We start from the raw sequence: 24754 nt of genomic DNA, 5'->3' as shown, positions 1-24754 counted from the left end.
AAACGACCCGAAAGGTCCACCCCTTATAACCTCATGTAGAATGAGTTTTGGAAATGAGCAAACACTTATAACCATTTGAAGTGGAAGGAACAGCACAAGGAAGGGAGATCTTGCTTTGATTTGATTGGCTCACATTTCGTTTGACTGCCATTTTAGAAAGAAGACTGCAAGTTAGAACTTAACAAAATTGTAAATGAAATGAAGAGGTTGAACAATGAGTCATTGCTGTAATCACCCAGACACTCTGTATGGTGACCTGTATTCGGAGAAAGGCATAAGCTGCTCAAAACCTGGGGAGTAGTTGCTGCACTAATTCTTGGCAGATAGACAGCATCTTAAAAAGCAGAGACATCACCTTGCCAACAAAGGTCCGTATAGTTAAAGCTCTGGTTTTTCCAGTAGTGATGTATGGAAGTGAGAGCTGGACCATAAAGGCTGATTGCCGAAGAATTGATGCTTTTGAATTATGGTGCTGGAGGAGACTCTTGAGAGTCTCATGGACTGCAAGAAGATCAAACCTATCCATTTTGAAGGAAATCAGCCCTGAGTGCTCACTGGAAGGACAGATCCTGAAGCTGAGGCTCCAATACTCTGGCCACCTCATGAGAAGAGAAGACTCCCTGGAAAAGACCCTGATGTTGGGAAAGATGGAGGGCACAAGGAGAAGGGGATGACAGAGGATGAGATGGTTGGACAGTGTTCTCGAAGCTACCAGCATGTGTCTGACCAAACTGCGGGAGGCAGTGGAAGACAGGAGTGCCTGGCGTGCTCTGGTCCATGGGGTCACGAAGAGTCAGACACGACTAAATGACTAAACAACACAGATGACTGTTGCCTTCTAGAAGCCAGAAGGGGGCATCAGCATGGAGGTCAGTGCCATACAAAAGTAGCATCAGGAGTCCTGAATTAACTCTGCCAGTCTGTTTGCATAGTTCTGAACTTTCCTCTGCCTCTCCATTCCAGTTAGCAACGATGATTCACCTACTGGAAAGCCAACATAGCTGCTGCCCCACACCTGTTGAGCTGATTCTAGAATACTAATAATTCTAATAATACTAATAATACTAATAAGGGTGCAAATGCCTTGGTACTCAAACAACTTGGAACCCAAACACTGCAAACATGGAAGTAAGTGTTCCAGTTTGCGAACCATTTTTGGAAGCCGAACATGCTCCATTTTGAATGTTACGCTTCCGATCTGAGTGCCACACTTCCGTTTTGAGTGTGACGCTGAGGTCTGTCTCTTTTTGTGGCTCTCTTTTTTTGTTTTTGTGACTGTGTGGAACCCAGTTCAGCTCCTGATTGATTGATTGTGTGACTGTAGTACATTGCTTATTGCTTTCATTTTATGGATCAATGGTCTCATTAGAGAGTAAAATTCATGTTAAATTGCTGTTTTAGGGGTTGTTTTTAAAAGTCTTGAATGGATTAATCCATTTTGCATTACTTTCTATGGGAAAACGCGCCTTGGTTTAGCAACGCTTTGGTTTTGGAATGGACTTCCAGAACGGAATAAGTTTGAGAACCAAGGTATCACTGTAATAAAACACTGCACAGAAAGAATCACACCAGGATTACTTTTTCACAGAGGGGAAGAGAGTCGTGAATGAACTGTACAAATTGAAAGTTGCGACAATCCATGAATGAACAGCACTCTATATAAATATTGGGTATTTATTTTTATTTATTTTTTAAAAAAATGTGACTATGGAAAGTTTCTAAAGTTTCTAAAGCACTGGTTCTGTTTTGCAAACAAGGCCAGGTGGTCCTGAACTCCGGGAAGATTCGGGAAGAAATTTGGATGGAGAGAAATGATTTTGCGAGCACCTCAGCTCTGTACAGCCCAAAGTAAATGCCTTTTGCATTCTTGATTGTATCAATCTAACACAGTGTATTTGATATCTAGCAAATCATTTTGAGTTTTATGGATGGGGGGGGGGAAATCCACCACAACCCACCCTCAAGACTGTATTCAACTAACTTCTATTCAGCATAGATCCGTTGAAATTAATGGACTCAACTTAGTAGTGGCAATAAATTTCAGTGAACCTACTCTGAGTAAATGCTACTTGAGTTGACCCCTCAAAGTTGTACTCAAGTCAAAGTTCTTATTAAAAGTTACAGATAGGTAGCCGTGTTGGTCTGCCATAGTCAAAATAAAAAAAATCCTTCCAGTAGCACCTTAAAGACCAACTAAGTTAGTTCTTGGTATGAGCTTTCGTGTGCATGCACACTTCTTCAGATACCTGAAGGTATCTGAAGAAGTGTGCATGCACACGAAAGCTCATACCAAGAACTAACTTAGTTGGTCTTTAAGGTGCTACTGGAAGGAATTTTTTTATTCTTATTAAAAGTGTGACACAGGAAATTAGCTTTTCTCAGCCAGCAGAGGGAGCAGCAAGTAATAGATCGATGAGGAGGAAGACTCCTTGCTGGGCAAGTCCTAGATCACAATGCCACCTTTCTGCTATCATCATGTAATACATGAGCTTGGGAAACAGATATTTGCCCAAAACTATGAGATGAAAACATAGTTGAGTAAGACCATGAGTTCAGGGCAAATTCCAACGCACCATCTGTTAGAGTGGGCTGGCAGAAGCTATTATTCTATGCCATGGAGTCCTTTTGCAGAATTATGGAAGCATTTTTTACAAAAAAAATTAAAAAATACCCCTACAGTGATGCTTATGGGAAATGCACCGCAATCCTAATCCTGCCACAAAATAAATTATTGTCCTAGTTCACGTTTCTCAGGATATCATATTAACTATCAATGGACAGCTATGTGGACATTCCGGTTGAGATAGTAAAACAGTGGTACCTCGGGTTACAGACGCTTCAGGTTACAGATGCTTCAGGTTACAGACTCCGCTAACCCAGAAATAGTACCTCGGGTTAAGAACTTTGCTTCAGGATGAGAACAGAAAGCGTGCAGTGGTGGCGCGGCAACAGCGGGAGGCCCCATTAGCTAAAGTGGTACCTCAGGTTAAGAACGGACCTCCAGAACGAATTAAGTTCTTAACCTGAGGTACCACTGTATTGTAAAGTGAAAGAGAAGGGTATTAATATTCATTGACCTGAAATGTTGTAAGTGGGGAGTTGTAATGGAAAACCCTGATCCTAAACCTTTGATGCCTTGCGGGATATCTTCGGAAGAAGAAAAGGCTAAGGAGTGAACGCTACACAAATCCGGACTGGAGTACCTAAGGCAGTTGGATGGCGCCTTGTACGCCTCCTTCCAGCAACTCCTGCAGCCAAGGTGGTGTCAAATGTTCTTCTCTGCTTTCCTTCCCAGGCCCTCCCTACACACTGCCCAGGCTTGCGCCCTGGGGAGGTCAATTGGTGCTGCTAGCCAGCGTGGTGTAGTGGTTAAGAGCGGTAGACTCGTAATCTGGTGAACCGGGTTCGCTTCCCTGCTCCTTCACATGCAGCTGCTGGGTGACCTTGGGCTAGTCACACTTCTCTGAAGTCTCTCAGCCTCACTCACCTCACAGAATGTTTGTTGTGGGCGAGGAAGGGAAAGGAGAATGTTAGCTGCTTTGAGACTCCTTCGGGTAGTGATAAAGCGGGATATCAAATCCAAACCCTTCTTCTAATGCAGCCATTTGGCGTCACCCCCAGAAGTGCACTCTGTTGTCTCTTGACACAGACAGTGGTGTAGCTAGCCACTCGGGTTCCAGGTGTGGCGCGAGCCGCCCATGGGGGTTGGGCGCACTGCATGGAGCCTTTCCGCCACCTCCCCCTCAGCTGTAGGGCAGCTGAGGGTGAGGCTGTGGGCAGATGCAAGCCCCACGCTGCCATTTCAGGCAGCGCGAAGCCTGCAGGCGCCCAAGCCGCCACGTCACTCACAGGAGACATGCCTAGTCTCCAGGAAACTTCCCCCACATCACTTGTTGAGTAGTATGTAACCTGCACCCCACATGTACTTCTTGCCCACAGCTTTGTCTTCTATGGTACAGACTTTTTATTTTATTTTTAACCACACAAAGCATGCTGGTGGAATGGGGTGGGGGTGGGGAATGCATCTGACACTCATGGTTTGGCCCACACTTCTGTGCTTGCAACCATTGTCCTATATACTCTTGCCCAGGAAAAGCATTTGTCCTGATTTCATTACAAATGCAACTTTACAGCGCCAGGAAAGTTCCATTGTGCTGACCTCATTTGATCAGATATATTTGGCTCGCGGCAGCCTTGAGTGGCTGCGCCATCCTACTCTAATGAGAAACTCATGATACCTCGGACGATATGTCAATTAATCCCTCCAGCAGCACCTTAACTAATGACCACTTGAAATTTTTGAGAAGGCCAGTGCACCAGCCAACCGTATCATTGTCTCTAACTAACTTGGTTTGATTAGCATCCCCTTGACTCTCTCCGGAGAGAAGCTTAAACTGATATTGCAAAATTAATGCATGGGTTGGGGATGGAAATATTAGCATGAAAAGGTGCTCCAGATGAATTATATTCAGCGGCTGCTCAAATTGTCAAGAGCCTTTCAAGATAGTGACAAATGAAGCAACCTGGTGTGCCTCAACCGCACCAAAGTAGGCGAGTTCAAAATAGATAGTACAATAAAATAATACAAAATAGATAGTGCTCTTTACCCTCATGTAGAATTAGAAAGGGACGCGGGTGGCGCTGTGGGTAAAACATCAGTGCCTAGGACTTGCCGATCGTATGGTCGGCGGTTCAAATCCCCGCGGCGGGGTGAGCTCCCGTCTTTCGGTCCCAGCTCCTGCCCACCTAGCAGTTCGAAAGCACCCCTAAGTGCAAGTAGATAAATAGGTACCGCTGTATAGCGGGAAGGTAAATGGCATTTCCGTGTGCTACGCTGGTGCTGGCTCGCCAGAGCAGCTTCGTCACGCTGGGCACGTGACCCGGAAGTGTCTCCGCACAGCGCTGGCCCCCAGCCTCTTAAGTGAGATGGGCGCACAACCCTAGAGTCGGACACGACTGGCCCGTACGGGCAGGAGTACCTTTACCTTTACCTAGAATTTTAGGACCCGCACAACTTTTTTTAAAACTGTTTTTAATGTTGTGTTTTAAATTCTTCCAATCTGCCATGGAACCTTAGGGTGAAGAGGAAGTAATAAATTATAATACATTATATCAAAATGTTCTATCTGAACGTTGCAAAACAGCCTCAGGTGCGCAGCCAATTGCCCCCACCCCTGTTTCACAGTGCAAGCCTACATGTGTCTACTCATATGTAAGTCCCATTGATTTCAATTGGTTGTATTCCTAGGTGAATATATAAAATGAGCCAGTCAGTGTGGTACAGTGGTTAGAGTGTTGGTCTGGGAACCGGGAGACCAGGGTTCAAGTCTCCACGCAGCAATGAAGCTGGCTGGGTGCCCTTGGGCCGGTCACTGTGTTTGTGAATAACCTACATTACAGGCTTGTTGTGGGGATTAAATGAGGAGGGGGAGAACCATGGTGCCATCTTGAGCTCCTTGGGAAAGTGTGGGATATAAACACAATCAGTCAATCAATCAATCAATCAATCAATCAATCAAAAATACACATTATCCCATCTCCTGCCACACATTTCAGAAGATCTCCCCCACCCCAAATCCTTCCGCTTGATCCCCTTCATATAAAAGTCAGAGGCTTCTGCACACATATTATTATTATTCATTTCTCATGGAGCGTCTTCACAATACAAGAAAAACATACAGAACACCGTTGCAAATATAAAAACAGTAAAATTGAAAAACTATTAAAATAATAACTTACAATCTATTTTCAAATGACTTTTGAATAACTCTCCTCTGCATATTCATATATTACACACACACACATTTTTCTCTTTCTCTATTTTTCTTCTTCTTTTCTTCTCTTTTTCCTTTCTCTCTTTTCCCCCTCCCCTTCCCCCGCTTCTATGTTGTCCTGTATCTTATACACTCTCTCTTAGTTATTATTATTACTTTTATTACAACACACCTCTCTCTACTAATTTCCTTTTTGCGTGTATGTGTCTTTTGTATTTGATTATACTAATATAATTCCTAATGGATGGGGTAAGGTAATTAAGTATGCAATCGCATCTAATGAAATTTGTTGTTTTTGTCCCCGTTCACTTTCGGCTTTTCATTATGTAGGCACCTCCCCACCCCTCACAAAGAGAAGCGTTGGTGAGACAATGCTAAGATGACTGGGCCACGTGACAGTACAAAGGTGTTTCTCGAAGTTTCAACACACACACACACACACATATGACATAAATGTGTCCTGTTGGATGAGGCCAAAGTCTCACCTAGTCCCGCATCCTATTAGGACAGTGATCAGACAGATTTGGATGGGAAGCCTGCTAGCACTATATGAGTGATAGCTCTCTTTCCCTGCTTTTGATTCTCAGCAACAGATATAAACCAGGTGTCAGGGTCTGGGTGAGGAATGAGCAAGGAATATGGTCCCTTTTCAAAGCGGTTTGTGAAGCAGTTTTAGTGAGCAAAAAGTGTGTACAAAAATATGCAGTTTAGATTTTTACAAGGGACTCAGGTGGCGCTGTGGTCTAAACCACCGAGCCTCTTGCCAATCAGAAGGTCGGCGGTTCGAATCCAAATGACAGGGTGAGCTCCCGTTGCTCTGTCCCAGTTCCTGCCAACCTAGCAATTTGAAAGCACGCCAGTGCAAGTAGATAAACAGGTACTGCTGCGACCAGGAGGTAAATGGCCTTTCAATGCGCTCTGGTTTCTGTCACAGTGTCCCGTTGCACCAGAAGCAGTTTAGTCCTGCTGGCCACATGACCCGGAAAGCTGTCTGTGGACAAACGCTGGCTCCCTTGGCTGGAAAGCGAGATGAGCACCACAGTCCCATAGTTGCCTTTGACTGGACTTAACCATCCAGGGGTCCTTTACCTTTGTAACTAGATTTTTCTATATATTAAAAGAATGCATATATTGCTGACAAATGCACTGGAAATGCATACAGTATTTTGCTTTTCACAAGGATCTATTTTTATGTATGATGTCACAGAGTCATACAACTGTAGAGTTGGAAATCCATACAAAATCTCTAATTGTGGACTTTTCATCTGCACAGACCAGGATGAAACAGACCTGTGAATGAACTCCGGTGAAATGGAAACAGTGTGGGATTAGTTGCTCAGCCAGTCCATAGCCTCTGTAGCTACAGGTAGAAGGAGGCCACTCTTCAAGTAACCCAGAAGCTGTTGCACCTGGCAAAGCTATAGCTATGCACCTGCTATTTATCTAAGAACAGGAAGCAGCCTCAAAATAATATTGCAGTCTCTTTAGATGCAAATCTGGGGAGCACTTCACTCTGGAATCCACACCCTGCCTTAGACAAATTGTAGCATCCTTCTTCAACCCAACAGTAACAACATTTGACTAATCGCTCCATAGTAATATGTCCAGGAGCTCAACTTCTGTTTGATCTGCTTACATGCTGCCAGTTAAGGTTGGCTCTGCCCCACCAATCTCATTCCACCTTCAGCCAGTTCGCTTTTGTCAGCAAAATTCAGGGTTATGGTGGAAGGCTGTATCTGCATGGCAGAGCACCCACTTTTCATGTAGAGCCTTGCATTAAAATTCCCCTGGCATCTCTCGCTAAAGCCTTCAAAAGAATGGTAGCCAATCAGTGTAGACAGTACTGTGGTCAGACTTGTAGAAGACAGCTTCCTTGGATTTTTTTTATTTAGACTTAAAATCATTTTTTTAAAAAATGCACAGGCTAGTTATTTGGATCAGAGTCCTGGTTTTGCTTACAATAACAACAGCAACCATTTAATATATCTAGGTGATATAAATAATTTGAACTCTCTAAATACAATAAACAATTTTGTGTTTTTGTAAAAAGCCCTCTAGGGACGTGGGTGGCACTGTGGGTTAAACCACAGAGCCTAGGACTTGCCGATCAGAAGATCGGCGGTTCAGATCTCCGTGATGGGGTGAGCTCCCGTTGCTCGGTCCCTGCTCCTGCCAACCTAGCAGTTCGAAAGCACGTCAAAGTGCAAGTAGATAAATAGGTACCGCTCTGGCAGGAAGGTAAACGGCATTTCCGTGCGCTGCTCTGGTTCGCCAGAAGTGGCTTAGTCATGCTGGCCACATGACCTGGAAGCTGTACGCCGGCTCCCTCGGCCAATAAAGCGAGATGAGCGCCGCAACCCCAGAGTCGGTCACGACTGGACCTAATGGTCAGGGGTCCCTTTACCTTTACCTAAAAAGCCCTCTATCCAAAGCATCCCTTATTGGCCAATCTTGCTTTTGGGGGGGAAATGAACCTGCTTTTAAAAAATGTGAATGAGAACCAATGTGGTGTAGTGGTTGGAGTGTCAGACTAGGACCTGGGAGACCAGGGTTCAAATTCCCCATTCAGCCATGAACCTAACTGGGTAACCGAGGGCCAGTCACTGCCTCTGAGCATAACCTAACTCACAGGTTGCTATGAGGATAAAACTGGAGACACCACCTTGAGCTTCTTGGAGAACAGGTGGGATATAAATGCAAAAGAGAGCCAGTGTGGTGTAGTGGTTAAGAGCGGTAGTCTCCTAATCTGGGGAACCGGGTTCGCGTCTCCGCTCCTCCACATGCAGCTGCTGGGTGACCTTGGGCCAGTCACGCTTCTCTGAAGTCTCTCAGCCCCACTCACCTCACAGAGTGTTTGTTGTGGGGGAGGAAGGGAAAGGAGAATGTTAGCCGCTTTGAGACTCCTTAAAGGGAGTGAAAGGCGGGATATCAAATCCAAACTCTTCTTCTTCTTCTTCTTCTTCTTCTTCTTCAAAAGAAAAGAAAAAAACAAAAGACTATACGACTGCACATTTGTAGGCACATTTAAAAGAAGAAAACGGGTCTAAGTAGTTTTCCTTCCTCAAATTCTTTTTGGCCCCCAGTTCCCACCAAAGCATCTGATTCTGTCTTTATGGATCACCTAACAGCATTTCATGTAAAATAGCATGTTTTTGAGTGCCAGCTTCAGTCTAACATTCAGGAGAATCAAAAGAATGGAATGGATCGAAGGACACACAGCAATCACCAGTGAACAGATATAATCTTTCCATCTGCTCCTCGCTTGGCAGGAAGGCATTCCCACAAGCATCTCGGCCACAAAGCTGCAGATGTAGAGCATCAGGAAAGAGATCAGAGATTTAATGGCGGTGATGTGAGCGTCAGTCCTCAGGTCCTTGTTGTCCGCCACACCGTGTCTCATCTCCTTGGTGTGTCTCCACAGAGATGCAATGAGCAAGGTGGATGATGCTACAAAGAACAGAAGCGGGATGACTGCCAATGTCAGGAACATGATGAAACCCTTGAAGTAGGAGATGGTCCCGACGGGGCTGTCAAAGGTGGCGTTTCTCAGAAAGCCCCTGGTTGAGTTGCAGAGGTGGACACTATAATCCATCCAGATGAAAGGGAGAGAAGAGATCAAAGAGACCAGCACCGAACCCAGCAGAATCAGCGGAACCATCCTGATGACTCTCAGCTTGATTAGCAGAAAGTACCGCTGGGTGAAAGTGCTGATCTTGGCACAGTAGAACATGCTGAGACACGCAGCAAACCAGAGGCAAGCTGTGCTGGCCAAAACCAGGAGGACATAGTGGACTCTGATCACTTCCCACTGGTACATCTTCGGTAAGAGGGCAGAGTGCAGGATGGTTCCCTGGAGAAGAAGCCGAGATGAACAGAGGCAGACCAGGATCACGTCGCAAGTGGGCAGCTTTTTCCTTTTCGCCCAGTCTGTGTAGCCAACAGCCACAATGAATGCACTGGCAGCCATGCCCACAGCGCCCTGGCTCACAATTATGACTTGTAAGGTTTTATGAACAGAATCTGACATCCTTGCACTCACCCTTGCCTGTGCTTCTTGCCTTGATGATATATCCACAGACAATCCGCGATTTGGACAATCCTGTCAAGGATCTTCAGGGGTAGCATGTAGCTCTGATCATGTTCAGAAACAGTAGACAGGGCAATGTGAAGTACTGGTATTACCTGGTTCCATCAGTCCTACAGCCTTCCATTCTTTTGGGATCCAGCCAGAGCACATGCATTGTCCACACAACAATTATCATTCTCCTGGTCCAGGAAGTCGCCTGAAATCTATACTGTGTGTTTTATTCTGGTGTTGTTTCAGGGCATGCAAATGACTGGTGTGATTTCCAATTTGACTTTAATCCCAGCCGTTCTCCTGAACATACATTTGCAAGATGCATCTGCTCAAACACATCTCTTGTTACTTTCACCCCTCCCTGCTGTCCATCCTCTTCCTATAGTCACACTTTAGATTCTAAAATCTTCAGGGCTACAAACGATGTGTGTGTTGTTGTTTTTCTTATGCTACAAAATATGAAGGATTGAGAATACTCCTCCTTCATGATCCCATTTGCAGCCCACTAAAGAAGAAGAAGAAGAAGAAGAAGAAGAAGAAGAAGAAGAAGAAGAAGAAGAAGAGGAGGAGGAGGAGGAGGAGGAGGAGTTTGGATTTGATATCCTGCCTTTCACTCCCCTTCAGGAGTCTCAAAGCGGCTAACATTCTCCTTTCCCTTCCTCCCCCACAACAAACACTCTGTGAGGTGAGTGGGGCTGAGAGACTTCAAAGAAGTGTGACTGGCCCAATATCACCCAGCAGCTGCATGTGGAGGAGCAGAGACGTGAACCCGGTACCCCAGATTACGAGACTACCGCTCTTAACCACTACACCACACTGGCTCTCTAAAAATTGGTATGTGTGTTTTCAGGGTCAGTGGGTGTATGATTATAGGGTGGAAACTTAACAGAGGAATTCCTTTGGGCTGATGACTGATCTATCACACACACCCCCGTGCTCTGTTCCTGGGGGACATCCTTTCTTTACCCTGACAAACTTTTCCTCCAAAATATCATTTGGGACATTGGGGGACGGGGAGATATGGTGAACCCATCAGAGATGCAAGGGAACTCTGGTAAATTTCAGGCCCTACTCCCTTCCCTCCCAAAATATGCTCTGGTCCATGGGGTCACGAAGAGTCGGACACAACTAAACGACTAAACAACAACAACAACAATTATCACCATCATCATCATCTGCCTGCCAGAAGGGACTATGTAAGCCAGAGGATGACAAGAGAGAGAATGGAGTGGGGAGAGTCATTCATGGCATATAAGGGAGGAGAACAAGTACTTTTTACACAGAGCACAATTAAAACTATTGGACTCACTGTCACAAGATGTGATGGTGGTTATGGTGGCTTCAAAAAGGTGTTAGGCAAATTCATGGATGTTGTGGAGTTGAAAACCTGCCCCCTGCCCTGAGGGCAGTTCAGCTTCTCCCTACTCCCTTGAATCCAAACCTAAACCTTGAGTGAGGGCATTTTCAGGATCTGCATACACACACACACACACACACACACACACACACACACACACATCCTGGGATGGGGCAACTATTGCTTAACTCCCTGCCCCAAGTCACTGCTGAGCATTTTTAAAGCCACCTTTACCTTTATTTCCCCCTTTTTAAATGGCATGACATGAATGAGAGGTTTAGAACACAGCAAGAAAGATCACTGGACTTTCCAAAATATAGTCTACCCCCAGGTTCCAGTTCTGAAGCTTTATTAAGAGGAAGGATAAAGGCAAAGAAACAAAAGAGTTTATTCTCTAAATACCGTATACCAGACAACTGAACATAGATGCCGAAGCTTGCATGCATCGTCCATGACATTCTGAGATGACAAAGTGGTGGCAAGCGGATAAGAATGGATGGCATATTATAAGCCTCATTTTCATCCCTGGAGTCTCACACATAAGCCTCATTTTCATCCCTGGAGACTCAGGGGAGAGGGCTGGCAGAGGGAAGAGAATCCACTTCTCAGGTGTGACCAGGTGATGTGCATTTGGTGCATGTCGTTCCAGCAAGTACACAGAGGGAAATGAGCCACTGATGTTTTTCCAACTAGAGAAGATGGAAACCAAAGGAGTGCCATGGGAGATATTTCTTATCAACTCCTGGTTGATGCATAGAATAGAGGACATGCATTGTCTAAAATTGAGAATCTAGACATTTTCATTCTTAGCTTTTCTCTGCAGATGGCCCTGTCAGTGACAATTAGCCATTGTTTGCAGTCTAACCTCCAGAATAGATAAGGGGTGGGGAAACGTTTTCAGCCTAAGCCTGTAGGGCCACATTGCAGCTGTGAGTGGAGCCAGAGGAAAAGTGGGTGGAGCAATGAATATAATTTTTGCTAGTTTGCACTCACACTCACATCCCCCTCTCTATCCTTTAGCCGGGAAGCAAGAGGCATTATGCAACAATGCTTTCTCTATGTTCTTTATCCCACTTCCTATTTACACATCTGCCCTTAGGATCCAGTTCCAGGTCCACTATTTAAATTACCAGCAGCAACTAGGGATGGATGGAGTTTCAATTGCTCTGCATTTTTAACAGAACCAAGCTAATTGACACATTCCAAACTAGTACAAAGATCAGAACATACCGTATTTTTCGCCCTATAGGACGCACCATCCCATAAGGCGCACCTAGTTTTTTTGGGGGGGAATAAAGGGGGAAAAAATATTTCTCCCCCAGGCGCGGGGCTGGGGAGGCCCGAGCTTCCCCCGACCCCAGCCCCCAAACAGGCAGCTCTCTGCAAGCCGTGGGAGCCCAGCGCTGGCTCCCGCTGCTTGCGGAGAGATCCGCGAAGCCTGGACGCGCTGATCTCACCGCGCGCAGGCTTCGGCATGCCGGCAACTCTCCGTAAGCAGCGGGAGCGCTCCCGCTGCTTGCGGAGAGGTCCGCGAAGCCTGGAGAGTGAGAGGGGTCGGTGCGCACCGCAGTGGCGTAGCGTGGGGGGTGCCAGGGGTGCCGGCCGCACCGGGCGCAACATCTGAGGGGGCGCGCACGCCGCCTCCGGAGTCTCCGAAGAGCCTCGGGCGCAGGCTGTAACACCAGAAGCCGAAGCCAAGAAGCCGAAGCTGAAGAGCCCGCTGAGCGCCGCGCCCAGGCAGAGCGCGCCGGGAGGCACCACCTCCAGGGCCCGGCGGCAGCCACAGCACCTCGCCACCATTCCGCCGCCAGACTTGCTCGCACAGGCACGGCCGCCCGCTGCCAACGCTGCTGCCTCTGGCGGCGGACACGTGGAGAGAAACAGCGGCAGCCGAGCGGGAGACTCTCCCTTTCTCACTGCAACGCCCCAGGGAGGGGGCGAGGGAGAGAGTCAGGTGGAAACGCGCGCGCGCCCCCCAAGCCGCATCTTCGCGGGGGTTGGGGGCGAAGCCGCCGGGTATTTGCGCCCCAAATTGGGGCGACCGCAAAAAGCCACCCTGCCAGCAGCAAGCTTCAAGGTCAAAGGCTCCCTTCGAGGAAGCTGCGATCCTCTTTCTAATTAAGTCCCCACCCCTACCCCAGCTCAGTTCAGTGGGAGGTGGAATTCCCGGGTCTCTTGTCCCTTAGAGGGCGCCTCTCATCATCCCGCCATTCTGAGAGCAGGGAGGGCGCCTCTCAGGAGACTTTCCCCCGCATTTGCTTTCCCGCTCAGGAAAGCGCGCGGGGCCCCGGCTGGATCTGCAACTCTTCTGGTGAGCGAGGTTTAAACCAGAGGCAGACGCTCCTTCTTGGACGGATGCCTGGAAGAAAAAGACCCCGCGGTCTCTTCCTTTCCTTCCCCTGCAGAGACCAGCCACGTCCCTCAGCCGAGGCCGCCTTGCTTCTCAAAAGAGCCGGTCTACTACAGTTCGTGGCTGCATGGGAGAGCGCTGCTTTCCTTGCAAAAGGCCCCCAGGTTGAGTCGCCGGCACCTCCAGCTATGAGAGGATGGGAGCAGTGGCGTAGCGTGGGGGGTGCAGGGGGGGTCGGCCGCACCTGGCGCAACATCTGGGGGTTAGGGGGCGCAAATCCATGGGTTAGGGGGCGCAAATTACTTGCCTTGCCCCGGGTGCTGACAACCCACGCTACGCCACTGGCGCACCGACCCCTCTCGCTCTCCAGGCTTCAGCGAAAGCCTGCATTCGCCCCATAGGACGCACACACATTTCCCCTTCATTTTTGGAGGGGGGAAAGTGCGTCCTATAGGGCGAAAAATACGGTAATCATTTTTCAGATTTCGCACTTCTCCAAAATTTATGCGATACAATTTTCAAAAAAGTACCAAAATGAATGAACAATTCCCGCATTTTTGGTTTAAAAAATGCATTTGAAAATAAACATAAAATGTGTATTTAAATGTGTATTTTGTGATAACATGCATACTTAAAAAGTATTTAAAGTGTAAATCCCCCATGTGTATATTACAAATCAATGTGGGAGCAGGACAAATGGATTTATGAATGAACATATGGGAGATTGGCATGGCTCCTTCTTTCTGCAGTGGCAACAATGTGCCTTGATTTGTCCACCCTGCCATTCACAATTAAAGCTACAATTGTCAACACACTTCCTCTTCCAGAGCTCATGAATCCAATGCAACACACCCTCAGCACCTGCATCTGAAGACCACAGCATGAATCAGCACGAGCTATTTATTGAAGCATGACAATATTGTTCAAACGAGGAGCCGGATAGTGTTTCTCAGCTTTTTCTGTTGTAGCAGATGATCTTTCCTTCAAGCCACATGATAGAAGAATAAGATCATTTCCTCCAAACTCTGTCAATGGAGATACAGAGATGTTGCCAAAGGCTGTTTGGCTTCTGCTCAAAGAAATGTCTGAGTAATTTTTAGGGAGGTTTGGGGAAAAAAGAGGCTTGACTACTAATAAAATTTCACAAGATGCTTCAAACATCCCTAAGACTGACTCGTTCCTTTGGGAGTCTTGGGATAGGAAGGTGATATAGTAACTGCCCACAGTCTCTGACGCAGAGGATCCCACAAAGTCATGAGGAACATCTGCCTGAGTTTGGAATTTGTGATAATCAAACTGATGGCATGTCCTGAATGATATCCGGCCACCATAACAATGGACAATACCACTGTCAAGGGATTGATGAACAACATGAGTGAAATCTCAGCTGCAAAGGCTACAGTGTAGAGGAGAAGGAATGATGCCACCATCTTGACCGCTCTCAGTTGAACGTCCATCCTCTGATCTCTAAAACCTTCTCTGTTCTGTTGCATCCTCTTAACATGGTGCAGAAGGGAGTGAATCAAGAAGACAGAAGAAGCTAAGCATATAATAAAGGATGGGAATGTCCCTGCAATGTACAGAAGAGAAGAAAATAGCATCCCGGTGGTCTGAACATAACACCTCCCAGTACTGTTACCCAAAGGGAGATTTGTCCCATTGCAGCATTGGTAGCAATTTTCAAACCAGTTGAAAGGAAGGGAGACAAGTAAGGAACCCAAAACTGATCCTAGGAGCAGGTGTGGAACCATCCTGGAGATCCCCATCTTAATTTTCACGAGGAGAGGCTGGGTAAAGGTGAGAATTTTCATGCAGTAAAAGGCAGCAAGCCACGTGGCTGTCCACAGAGTAACAGCATTGAAAAATGCCCAGAGGAAAACGGCAGATTTTGGCATATGTTTTGGATTGATGATGTCAGTAAAAACTGAATAATGGATGCCCAAAGTTAGCCCCAGGAAAAGAAGGCGGGACACACTCAGCACCAACAGAATCATGTCGGAGGAAGAGAGCGTTTTGTTTCTGGACCATTCAAGGCCACTTGCAATGGTGATGAATCCATTTCCCATCAAGCCGATGACAACCAGAGCTGTGATGACAATGAGAAAGAAAAAATGGAGAAAAGCTGATCCCAACATCTCTCCTCGATTTGCGGGCAAACAGAAGCTGATGAGAGACTTCCTGTACCTTGGACAGCAGACTGTGTGTGTGGCTAAGATGCCATGCAGCTCTCTGTCTTTTATCCAAGGGAGGGCTAGAAATGCTGCAGAAATTTATTTAATCTAGGATTGTTTGGCTAGAAACATAAATATGGACTGGGCAGGTCAACATCCTGTTTGCGACATTTGCATGGTCTTTTCCATGCCTCTGTGTACCTACTGTCAAGTAAATGTCAACAGCAAAGAGTGGTCTCCTTCTGTCATCCTGACTGCCAAGCATATTGCAAGACTCATTAGAAGCATATGGATTTGAGGAGTCAGACGTGAGAGGTCCCCATATTGGGAGGAAAAATGATATAATTGGGCCCTGTTCACATAGCCAGGCACACCTGTTCAGATGATCACCCAGCCCTTAATCTATCTTAATATCATCTCTGTTTTATGTAATGGTCTTCCCAGACATGTCCACCTGGCCTTGCCATTATTGCAGCATCAGGAAAAGGTGTTTTTGTTTTCCTAGGCATGTGGGCAGAATCAACAATATTCTATTCTATTGCTAAATCTGTAAATTTCATTATATGTCTGTTGTCTTTGTCCATGGAGTTTTCTTGGCAGGGATACTGGAGTGGTTTGCCTGTTCCTGCTCAAACCAGAGACATCACCTTGCCGACAAAGGTCTGTATAGTTAAAGCTATGGTTTTCCCAGTAGTGATGTATGGAAGTGAGAGCTGGTCCATAAAGAAGGCTGATCACCAAAGAATTGATGCTTTGGAATTATGGTGCTGGAGGAGACTCTTGAGAGTCCCATGGACTGCAAGAAGATCCAACCTATCCATTCTGAAGGAAATCAACCGTGAGTGCTCACTGGAAGGACAGATCCTGAAGCTGAAGCTCCAATATTTTGGCCACCTCATGAGAAGAGAAGACTCCCTGGAACAGACCCTGATGTTGGGAAAGATGGAGGGCACAAGGAGAAGGGGATGACAGAGGACGAGATGGTTGGATAGTGTTCTCGAAGCTACCAGAATGAGTTTGACCAAACTGCGGGAGGCAGTGGAAGACAGGAGTGCCTGGCATGCTCTGGTCCATGGGGTCACGAAGAGTCAGAAACGACTAAACGACAACAAAGTTTCATTTTTGTATTATTATTTTTACTTGCTTGCAAATCACTTTAGGACTCTATTTCAAGAGTCAGGCAATTTACAAATTTAATAAGCTTATATTTTGTTGCCTGAGGTGAAGAACACGATGGCACCCCTCCCCATTCCACAAAAGCCTGATGATAAAATCGCACCCTTCACTACACCTGGGGGTAGCAGGTTCACTTAGTGGCTCAATAACAGATCATGTACATACACAGCTGTGTCCTCAAGAGAGGCAAGTAGCTCTGGAGGAACAGCTGAGAGGCTACTATTGTTGACCTCCAGCATCAGTTGCCCGAAGCAGTTGTCTCACTGTGCCAATTGGTAGGGCTGCCCTGATCTAGACCACATTCACATGCTGCATTTAAATCACTAATGTTTATTATGTGTATTGAATTTCTATACCACCCTTCATCTGGGGATCACAGGGCTGTTTATAATATAAAGCTACAGTTATAGAGTGGTTTAACAATCAATAGGGAACTCTGGGAATTGTAGCTCCGTGAGGGGAACAGGGGTCTCCAAACAACCTGCAGCACCCTTAACAAACTACAGCTGCCAGAATTCTGTGGGGAAACCTAGAACTGCTTACAGTGGTATCATAGTGCTTTGGGGGACGTGAGTGGTGCTATGGTCTAAAACACTGAGCTTCTTGGGCTTGCTGATAGGAAGGTTGGCGGTTCGAATCCTCACGATGGGGTGAGCTCCCGTTGCTCTGTCCCAGCTCCTGCCAACCTAGCAGTTCGAAAGCATGCCAGCGCAAGTAGATAAATAGGTACCACTGCAGTGGGAAGGTAAATTGTGTTTTCATGTGCTCTGGCACTCATCACGGTCCTCTGTACACCAGTAGCGGTCTAGTCATGCTGGCCACATGGCCTGGAAAACTGTCTGTGGGCAAACGCTGGCTCCCTCGGCCTGAAAAGCGAGATGAGTGCTGCAACACCATAGTCGTCTTTGACTGGACTTAACCATCCAGGGGTCCTTTACCTTTACCTATCATAGTGCTTTAAATGGATGGTGTAGCCCTACTCTGCTCACATCATCTCTGCCTGAAAGCAACTCTCCAAGATAAGAGTTTTCTCCTGACCCTGCTGTTTGGAGTCTTCTAAATGAAGAGTCCTGGAACTGAATTTAGGACTTTTTACATGCAAAGCACCACTATTAAGTTTTGCCTCTCCAATCCTCCAGACCCTTTCAAACCCACGTCCTCAAGAAACAGACAGGGAACATAATGTGACGAACAGCTCAAAAGCAACCAGCGCTTGACTGTCTTACCCTGTTCTATTTTGTTTGCTTAGCTTAAAATGAGTTTTTCTAGCATGCCTGATAAATTATCGCAGTCGCCCCAGCCAGCTTTTTTGCTTGCTGAGTTATGAGATTCCGCTGCCCTAAAAAGATTTCTCGAAATGAAAAGCTTAGATAACAGCTTTCTCGTCGAACAGCATTCTCTTCCCAATTCTCCCCACAAAACCCAGGAAAGCAATTTCGATGAAACACAGGACGGTGCTATGCAAAATCCCAGCTGCCGATCCATACACAATACCATAGATGAGATTTATGTAAATGCTGTGTGCACAAGTAATCTGAACACTCACTGATGAAATCCTTCTTGGATTTGCATCCTCAAGGACATCCAGCGGAAGCCTCTGGGTGTCTTTTCCAGAATATTGTCCTTCCCTGAGCAGAGATTACTGGGGATGTTGAAAAGGCATGTTCTGTTATCACCGCCAATATTTCTACCTCTCCAAAAGTGACAACATGCATTTAGTGCATTTATCCCCCAAAAGAAGTCTAATTTTCACAAAGGTAGGTCTTGCTGAATGCTTGGTTCACATTCTAGTAGAAGAGCTCAAAGTTGAGGCCATCAAGCTCTCTGAAATTCTTTTGGTAAAACAGTCTACAGTGGTACCTCGGGTTACAGACGCTTCAGGTTACAGATGCTTCAGGTTACAGACTCCGGTAAGATAAGATAAGATAAACTTTATTTGCATTAGCCAACGGCTGTAGCAACATAAAACAAGCAATATATACAATTAAAAAACAACAACAATGGATAAAAAGGACCATCAAATTACCAAGACCATCGTTCAAATAGTGGCCCTTAATCTCATTGCACCCTCGATAAACCTAGCAAAGATAAACCTGTGCAGACAAACAAGGAAGCATTTGAGAACAATTTATCACAAATATAGGATTACTGGGGCACCCCCTTTATTCACCACATATATCTCCATAAGACGGAACTACAAACAACTATTAAAGAAGAAGAAACAAAAAGCCGAGCGAATCACTTGGCAAAGCCGGGTCAAGGCTTCACACGAGAAAGACCCAACTTGCTTTTGGCGTACCATATCTGGCCTACTGGACCAGGAGTGTAACGGACTCATTTGTACCGTTGAACCCCGAGAGTGGATCCGATACTTTCAATCACTGTTTTATGGCAAGGAAGCCCAGTTTAACAAGCCACGTGTTCAGCCAGAGGTTTTACCTCACAGGCCACCTGTAACCACAGAGGAGGTAGAAAATTTGATCACACAGCTAAAGAACAACAAGGCCCCTGGCATAGATTATATTCCCGCAGAATTTCTGAAGACCAACATTGGGCGGTGGGCCCCCCTGCTGGCGACAATATTCTCCCACATTGATTCAACAGGCCTATTTCCCAAAGGGTGGGCCAAGGCGATAATCATCCCAATTTATAAAAAGGGCCCCACATCGGACCCGGCGAGTTATAGACCAATCAGTCTTTTACCAGACTCCACAAACCCAGAAATAGTACCTCGGGTTAAGAACTTTGCTTCAGGATGAGAACAGAAATTGTGCTGCGGTGGCGCGGCAGCAGCGGGAGGCCCCATTAGCTAAAGTGGTACCTCAGGTTAAGAACAGTTTCAGGTTAAGAATGGACCTCCAGAATGAATTAAGTTCTTAACCCAAGGTACCACTGTATTTGGGAGACTGTTCCACACAGTTCACTCTCCCATCACCAAGTATGCTTCCCCTTCCTTTCCATTAAGTCAGAGCCAGCAGCAGTGAAGGTGTCCAAGGAAGAAAGACTAGGCAGGTTTTTTTCTCCATAACTTCTCTCCATTGCCTCATTGCATCAGGCTGTGTTGTTTAGTCGTTTAGTCGTGTCCGACTCTTTGTTACCCCATGGACCAGAGCATGCCAGGCACTCCTGTCTTCCACTGCCTCCCGCAGTTTGGTCAAACTCATGCTGGTAGCTTCAAGAACACTGTCCAACCATCTCGTCCTCTGTCGTCCCCTTCTCCTTGTGCCCTCCATCTTTCCCAACATCAGGGTCTTTTCCAGGGAGTCTTCTCATGAGGTGGCCAAAGTATTGGAGCCTCAGCTTCAGGATCTGTCCTTCCAGTGAGCACTCAGGGCTGATTTCCTTCAGAATGGGTAGGTTTGATCTTCTTGCAGTCCATGGGACTCTCAAGAGTCTCCTCCAGCACCATAAATCAGGCTATCAGCTATCAAAACACCTGAGCTTGAGGGCCTATGGTAGATGACGTTCTCCTACATGGATCCTGAAATGTTGTTACCCTCTCTTAATGTATGTTAGAATGCACTTTGTCAAGAAATGACCAAAATGCTCAAATATGCCATTCCAACTTCACCACAGATGTGTTTACTGAACATATGGGATGATCCACAGGAAATGTTCAACCAAGGAATAGCTCAGTCGATAGGAGCACAAGACTCTTGAATCTCAGAGTCATCTAAGATAGCTGCACTTCACTGACTAATTTGGGGATAACTAACCTATGGCCCAGGGATGCAGGCGGCGCTGTGTGTTAAACCACAGAGCCTAGGACTTGCCGATCAGAAGGTCAGCAGTTCGGATCCCCGCAACGGGGTGAGCTCCCGTTGCTCGGTCCCTGCTCCTGCCAACCTAGCAGTTCAAAAGCACATCAAAGTGCAAGTAGATAAACAGGTACCGCTCCGGCAGGAAGGTAAACAGCATTTCCGTGCGCTGCTCTGGTTCGCCAGAAGCGGCTTAGTCATGCTGGCCACATGACCTGGAAGCTGTACTCCGGCTCCCTCGGCCAATAAAGCGAGATGAGCACCGCAACCCCAGAGTTGGACACGACTGGACCTAATGTTCAGGGGTCCCTTTAACCTATGGCCCACTGTATGTCACTGAACGATAAAAGGTGATTTCTTTCACAAAGGTTCATTCATTTCTGCTGCTCCAGATGGTAGGACCAGGACCAATGGATTTGAATTACAAGGAAGGAAATTCTGGTTAAACATTAGGAAGAACTTTCTGATGGTAAGAGCTGTATGACAGTGGAATGGACTGTCATGGAAGGTGGAGGTTTTTAAGCAGAGGTTAGATTGGCATCTGTCTGAGATGCTTTAGCTGTGATTCCTATATTGCAGGGGGTTGGAATAGATGACACTTCCCACTCTGCAATTGTAAGATTCTATTGTTCATTCTTATTACAGGGCTCCACAAAACCCTTCTATCCAGGCTGATTTCTTCTCCATCTTCTGCTCCTTACTGCTCTCTCTCTCTCTCCCAACACTGCCAGGTTTCAATAATTGATAAGCAATAAGAGCAAGTTATCTCTGAAGGGAAACTGTTTCAGTAACTGTGAAATTTTCCTTTGCTGTAATTAAGGTATTCCATAAATAAACAAGCATTTTAAAATGGGCTGAATTATTCATGTTCTCCAGGTTGTTATAGTGACGGAGGATCTCCCTGGCGGGCTCCTGGTCCTGCGCCCAAACGGTAGTGATTGTACATCGCACCTGGAAGCAAAATCTCTAATTGCATCAGTCAGAGCAATAGACCTCGGTGACCCGCTTAACCCAGGGGAGACGGTGACATTTTATGCTGCTAGACAGCCCGTGCTGAATCACGTCAAGAACAGCAACTTAAGGGTTTTCTGGGGCAGAGGCGAGATACGGCCAGGCCACAGCACTCAGTGGAACAATCAGGTCATAGCTAATAAGTCAGATGACAAAGCTTTATACAGGCAGTTGTTTTTTTCCAACCTATAAAATGAAGCAAAGAAACTTGTAGGGGAGGAGGAAGATGGGTATGTTATTAAAGGAAGGTGAGACTCAGAAAATGTAATGCTTGATTGCCAAAAGAGTATTTTAAGAACACCTCTGGGGAGACTCCCCCCGTATAACAGTCTTATTAGCATAATAATACTCACTTTGATGCAATAGAATTGCAGAACTGTGGTGTAGGAAAGGATCCCAAGGGTAATCTAGGCCAGGCATAGGCAAACTTGGCCCTCCAGATGTTTTGAGACTACAGTTCTCATCATCCCTGACCACTGGTCCTGTTGGCTAGGGATGATGGGAGTTGTAGTCCCAGAACATCTGGAGGGCCAAGTTTGCCTATGCCTGATCTAGTCCAACATCTTGTGCAGGAATCGCAACTAAAGAATCCCTGACAGATGGTCATCTGTTATGTGTTGGAAAATCTCCAAAGAAGAAGAGTTCATCACCTTCCACTGTCAAGCAAGAACTCACCATCAGAAAGTTATTCCTAATGTTTGGTCAGAATCTCCTTTCTTGTATTTTGAATCCATTGGCCTGGGTCTTACCTTCTGGAGCAGCAGAAAACAAGCTTGCTCCATCCATCTGTGACAACCAGGGCTTCTCTTTCTAGAAGGAGAAGAGCTGGAGTGGCAGAAGGGGGCTTGCTCAGCAGAGCGCTGGGAGAATTACTTGCAAAAAAATAATAATGTGCATTTTAGGCAAAACTGCACACAAGCATCTATAGCTTAGGAGAAATTCACAGGAAAATGTGAATTAATTTTGCAATTAAATTAAAAGACAATTAATTTTCACGAGGAGACACACACACACACACACACTCAAACTGATGTGGAAATGTGGAGAAATTAAGTTTGGGAAATTGAGAAATGGAGAGTAGCCAAAATTGATAGATCTGTTATCCCTAGTTAATACTACTTTATTTGAAGGTGTCAGCATAGCCCCACCATTTCCTGGTGCTTCCTACCCACCCACCGTTTTATTATGACATTATTAATGTTGCACCATTGCTTTGTTTCTGTTCCGGCCTGTTTCACTCAATTAGTAAGTACTGTTTTCTCATCCTTGAGTATTGAGTTTCCACTTTCCAAACCACTTATACTCTGCAACCTCATTTTAGCATTCGATATTCAGAAAGCAGTTGACATAATGAGGTGAGCAAGTGGTCAATATTATTAACTCTGGAAACTAGCAAAGCATTCTAGGCATCGCGGTGCTTGGGGTGACAGACATCTCGCATCTGTGGAGAAGGCGCAAAACCCACATAAATAGATTTCAGGGAAGAATTTGGGGGAGTTCAAATTGCAAAAGTGGACTCCCCTAATCAGCACCTCCAGACAGATTAGACTTTGAAATATGCACTTCTTCTTAGTTCCATTATGTGGCAGTCCAACAGCTGATCCATTTCTTGTTATTCCTTTATTTTAGAGGTCCTGGCACAGGGCCAGATTTAGGTTTGAACAGGCCCTAAGCTACTGAAGGTAATGGGGCCCTTTAGATGTCCAGCTGTCCTTTGTCAACAACAAATTGTTGCTTTTTTGTGTTGAATATATGCTATATGATGATTTATGGACCTAATAGGTATCTCAAGCCATCTGCACATGTTACCATGCAACCTGTCCATGCAGAACATAGGCACCCTATATATAGAAAGGAGCAAACCAGTGATATTTTAGGGAGCAGTCTAGCAGGTGGGGACTTACATCATAGGCGCCTACACAACACAAAACACTGTTGCTGTATGTAGGTTTTATTTTATTTGTTTTTTATCTTACATGTTGGAAATGTACATCCAGGTTTTTTCCCTTAATTTTTTTTGGGGGGGCCCAAGAGAGTGGGGCCCTAAGCTATAGCTTGTTTAGCTTATACAGTGGTACCTCTGGATGCGAACGGGATCCGTTCCAGAGCCCCGTTCACATCCAGAAGCGAACGCAACCCGCGTCCGCGGATCACGATTCGACGCTTCTGTGCATGCGCACGACGTCATTTTGACCATCTGCGCATGCGCGCACGGTGAAACCCAGAAGTAACGTGCTCTGTTACTTCTGGGTCACAGCAGCACGCAACCCGAAAATACTTATCCCAAAGCTACTTCAACCTGAGGTATGACTGTACGTAAATCTGGCACCATGACCTGGCAACTGGAGCAGCTGCTGCACATTTACCTGTAAGCTGTCTTGACTCATAGACTCAAAAGATCATAGAATTGTAGAGTTGGAAGGGACCTTGAGGATCATCAAGTCCAACCCCCTGCTATGCAGTTGTTGTTGTTGTTGTTGTTGTTGTTGTTAAGGTAAAGGGACCCCTGACCATTAGGTCCAGTCGTGACTGACTCTGGGGTTGCGGCGCTCATCTCCCTTTACTGGCCAAGGGAGCCGGCGTACAGATTCCAGGTCATGTGGCCAGCATGACTAAGCCGCTTCTGACGAACCAGAGCAGCGCACGGAAACGCCATTTACCTTCCCGCTGGAGCAATACCCATTTATCTATTTATCTACCTATTTGCACTTTGACGTGCTTTCGAACTGCTAGGTTGGCAGGAGCAGGGACCGAGCAACGGGAGCTCACCCCGTTGTGGGGATTCGAACCGTCCACCTTCTGATTGGCAAGCCCTAGGCTCTGTGGTTTAACCCACAGCGCCACCCGCATCCCTTGTTGTTGTTGTTACCCACTTTTTAATCTAAGGTCTCATGGTGGGTTACAACAATTTAAAATCCAGCATTAAAACCAGTTTAAAATTAATTCTGCGGGACCGTGAACCAGCCCAAGCCACAAAAACTTTGCTGACCCCTGCTCTAGCCCCTTCTGTCATTCTGTCACCAAACTCATACCATTGTAATTTGTACATGGGGAATGTTTCCGCTGGAGTTGGAGAGCT

At 46.2% G+C, this 24754-nt stretch overlaps 2 protein-coding genes across 7 annotated transcripts in view; both read right to left on the bottom strand.

Moving 5' to 3' along the window:
• The window catches only part of TENM4 (teneurin transmembrane protein 4), a 1515223-nt gene that overhangs the window by 1422046 nt on the left and 68423 nt on the right, over positions 1-24754 (bottom strand). The window lies entirely within an intron of this gene.
• On the bottom strand, positions 8896-9801 carry LOC310705781 (taste receptor type 2 member 40-like; the record flags this gene model as incomplete). Its single annotated transcript, XM_083500604.1, has 1 exon — positions 8896-9801. One exon carries the CDS (start codon positions 9799-9801, stop codon positions 8896-8898), a length of 906 nt encoding a protein of 301 aa, XP_083356730.1.

Source organism: Podarcis liolepis (assembly GCF_965112155.1).
Source record: "Podarcis liolepis genome assembly, chromosome: 4".
In the NCBI taxonomy this organism is placed as follows: Eukaryota; Metazoa; Chordata; class Lepidosauria; order Squamata; family Lacertidae; genus Podarcis; species Podarcis liolepis.
Note: the sequence above shows the minus strand (reverse complement) of the source record. Positions and strands in the feature narration are given on the sequence as shown.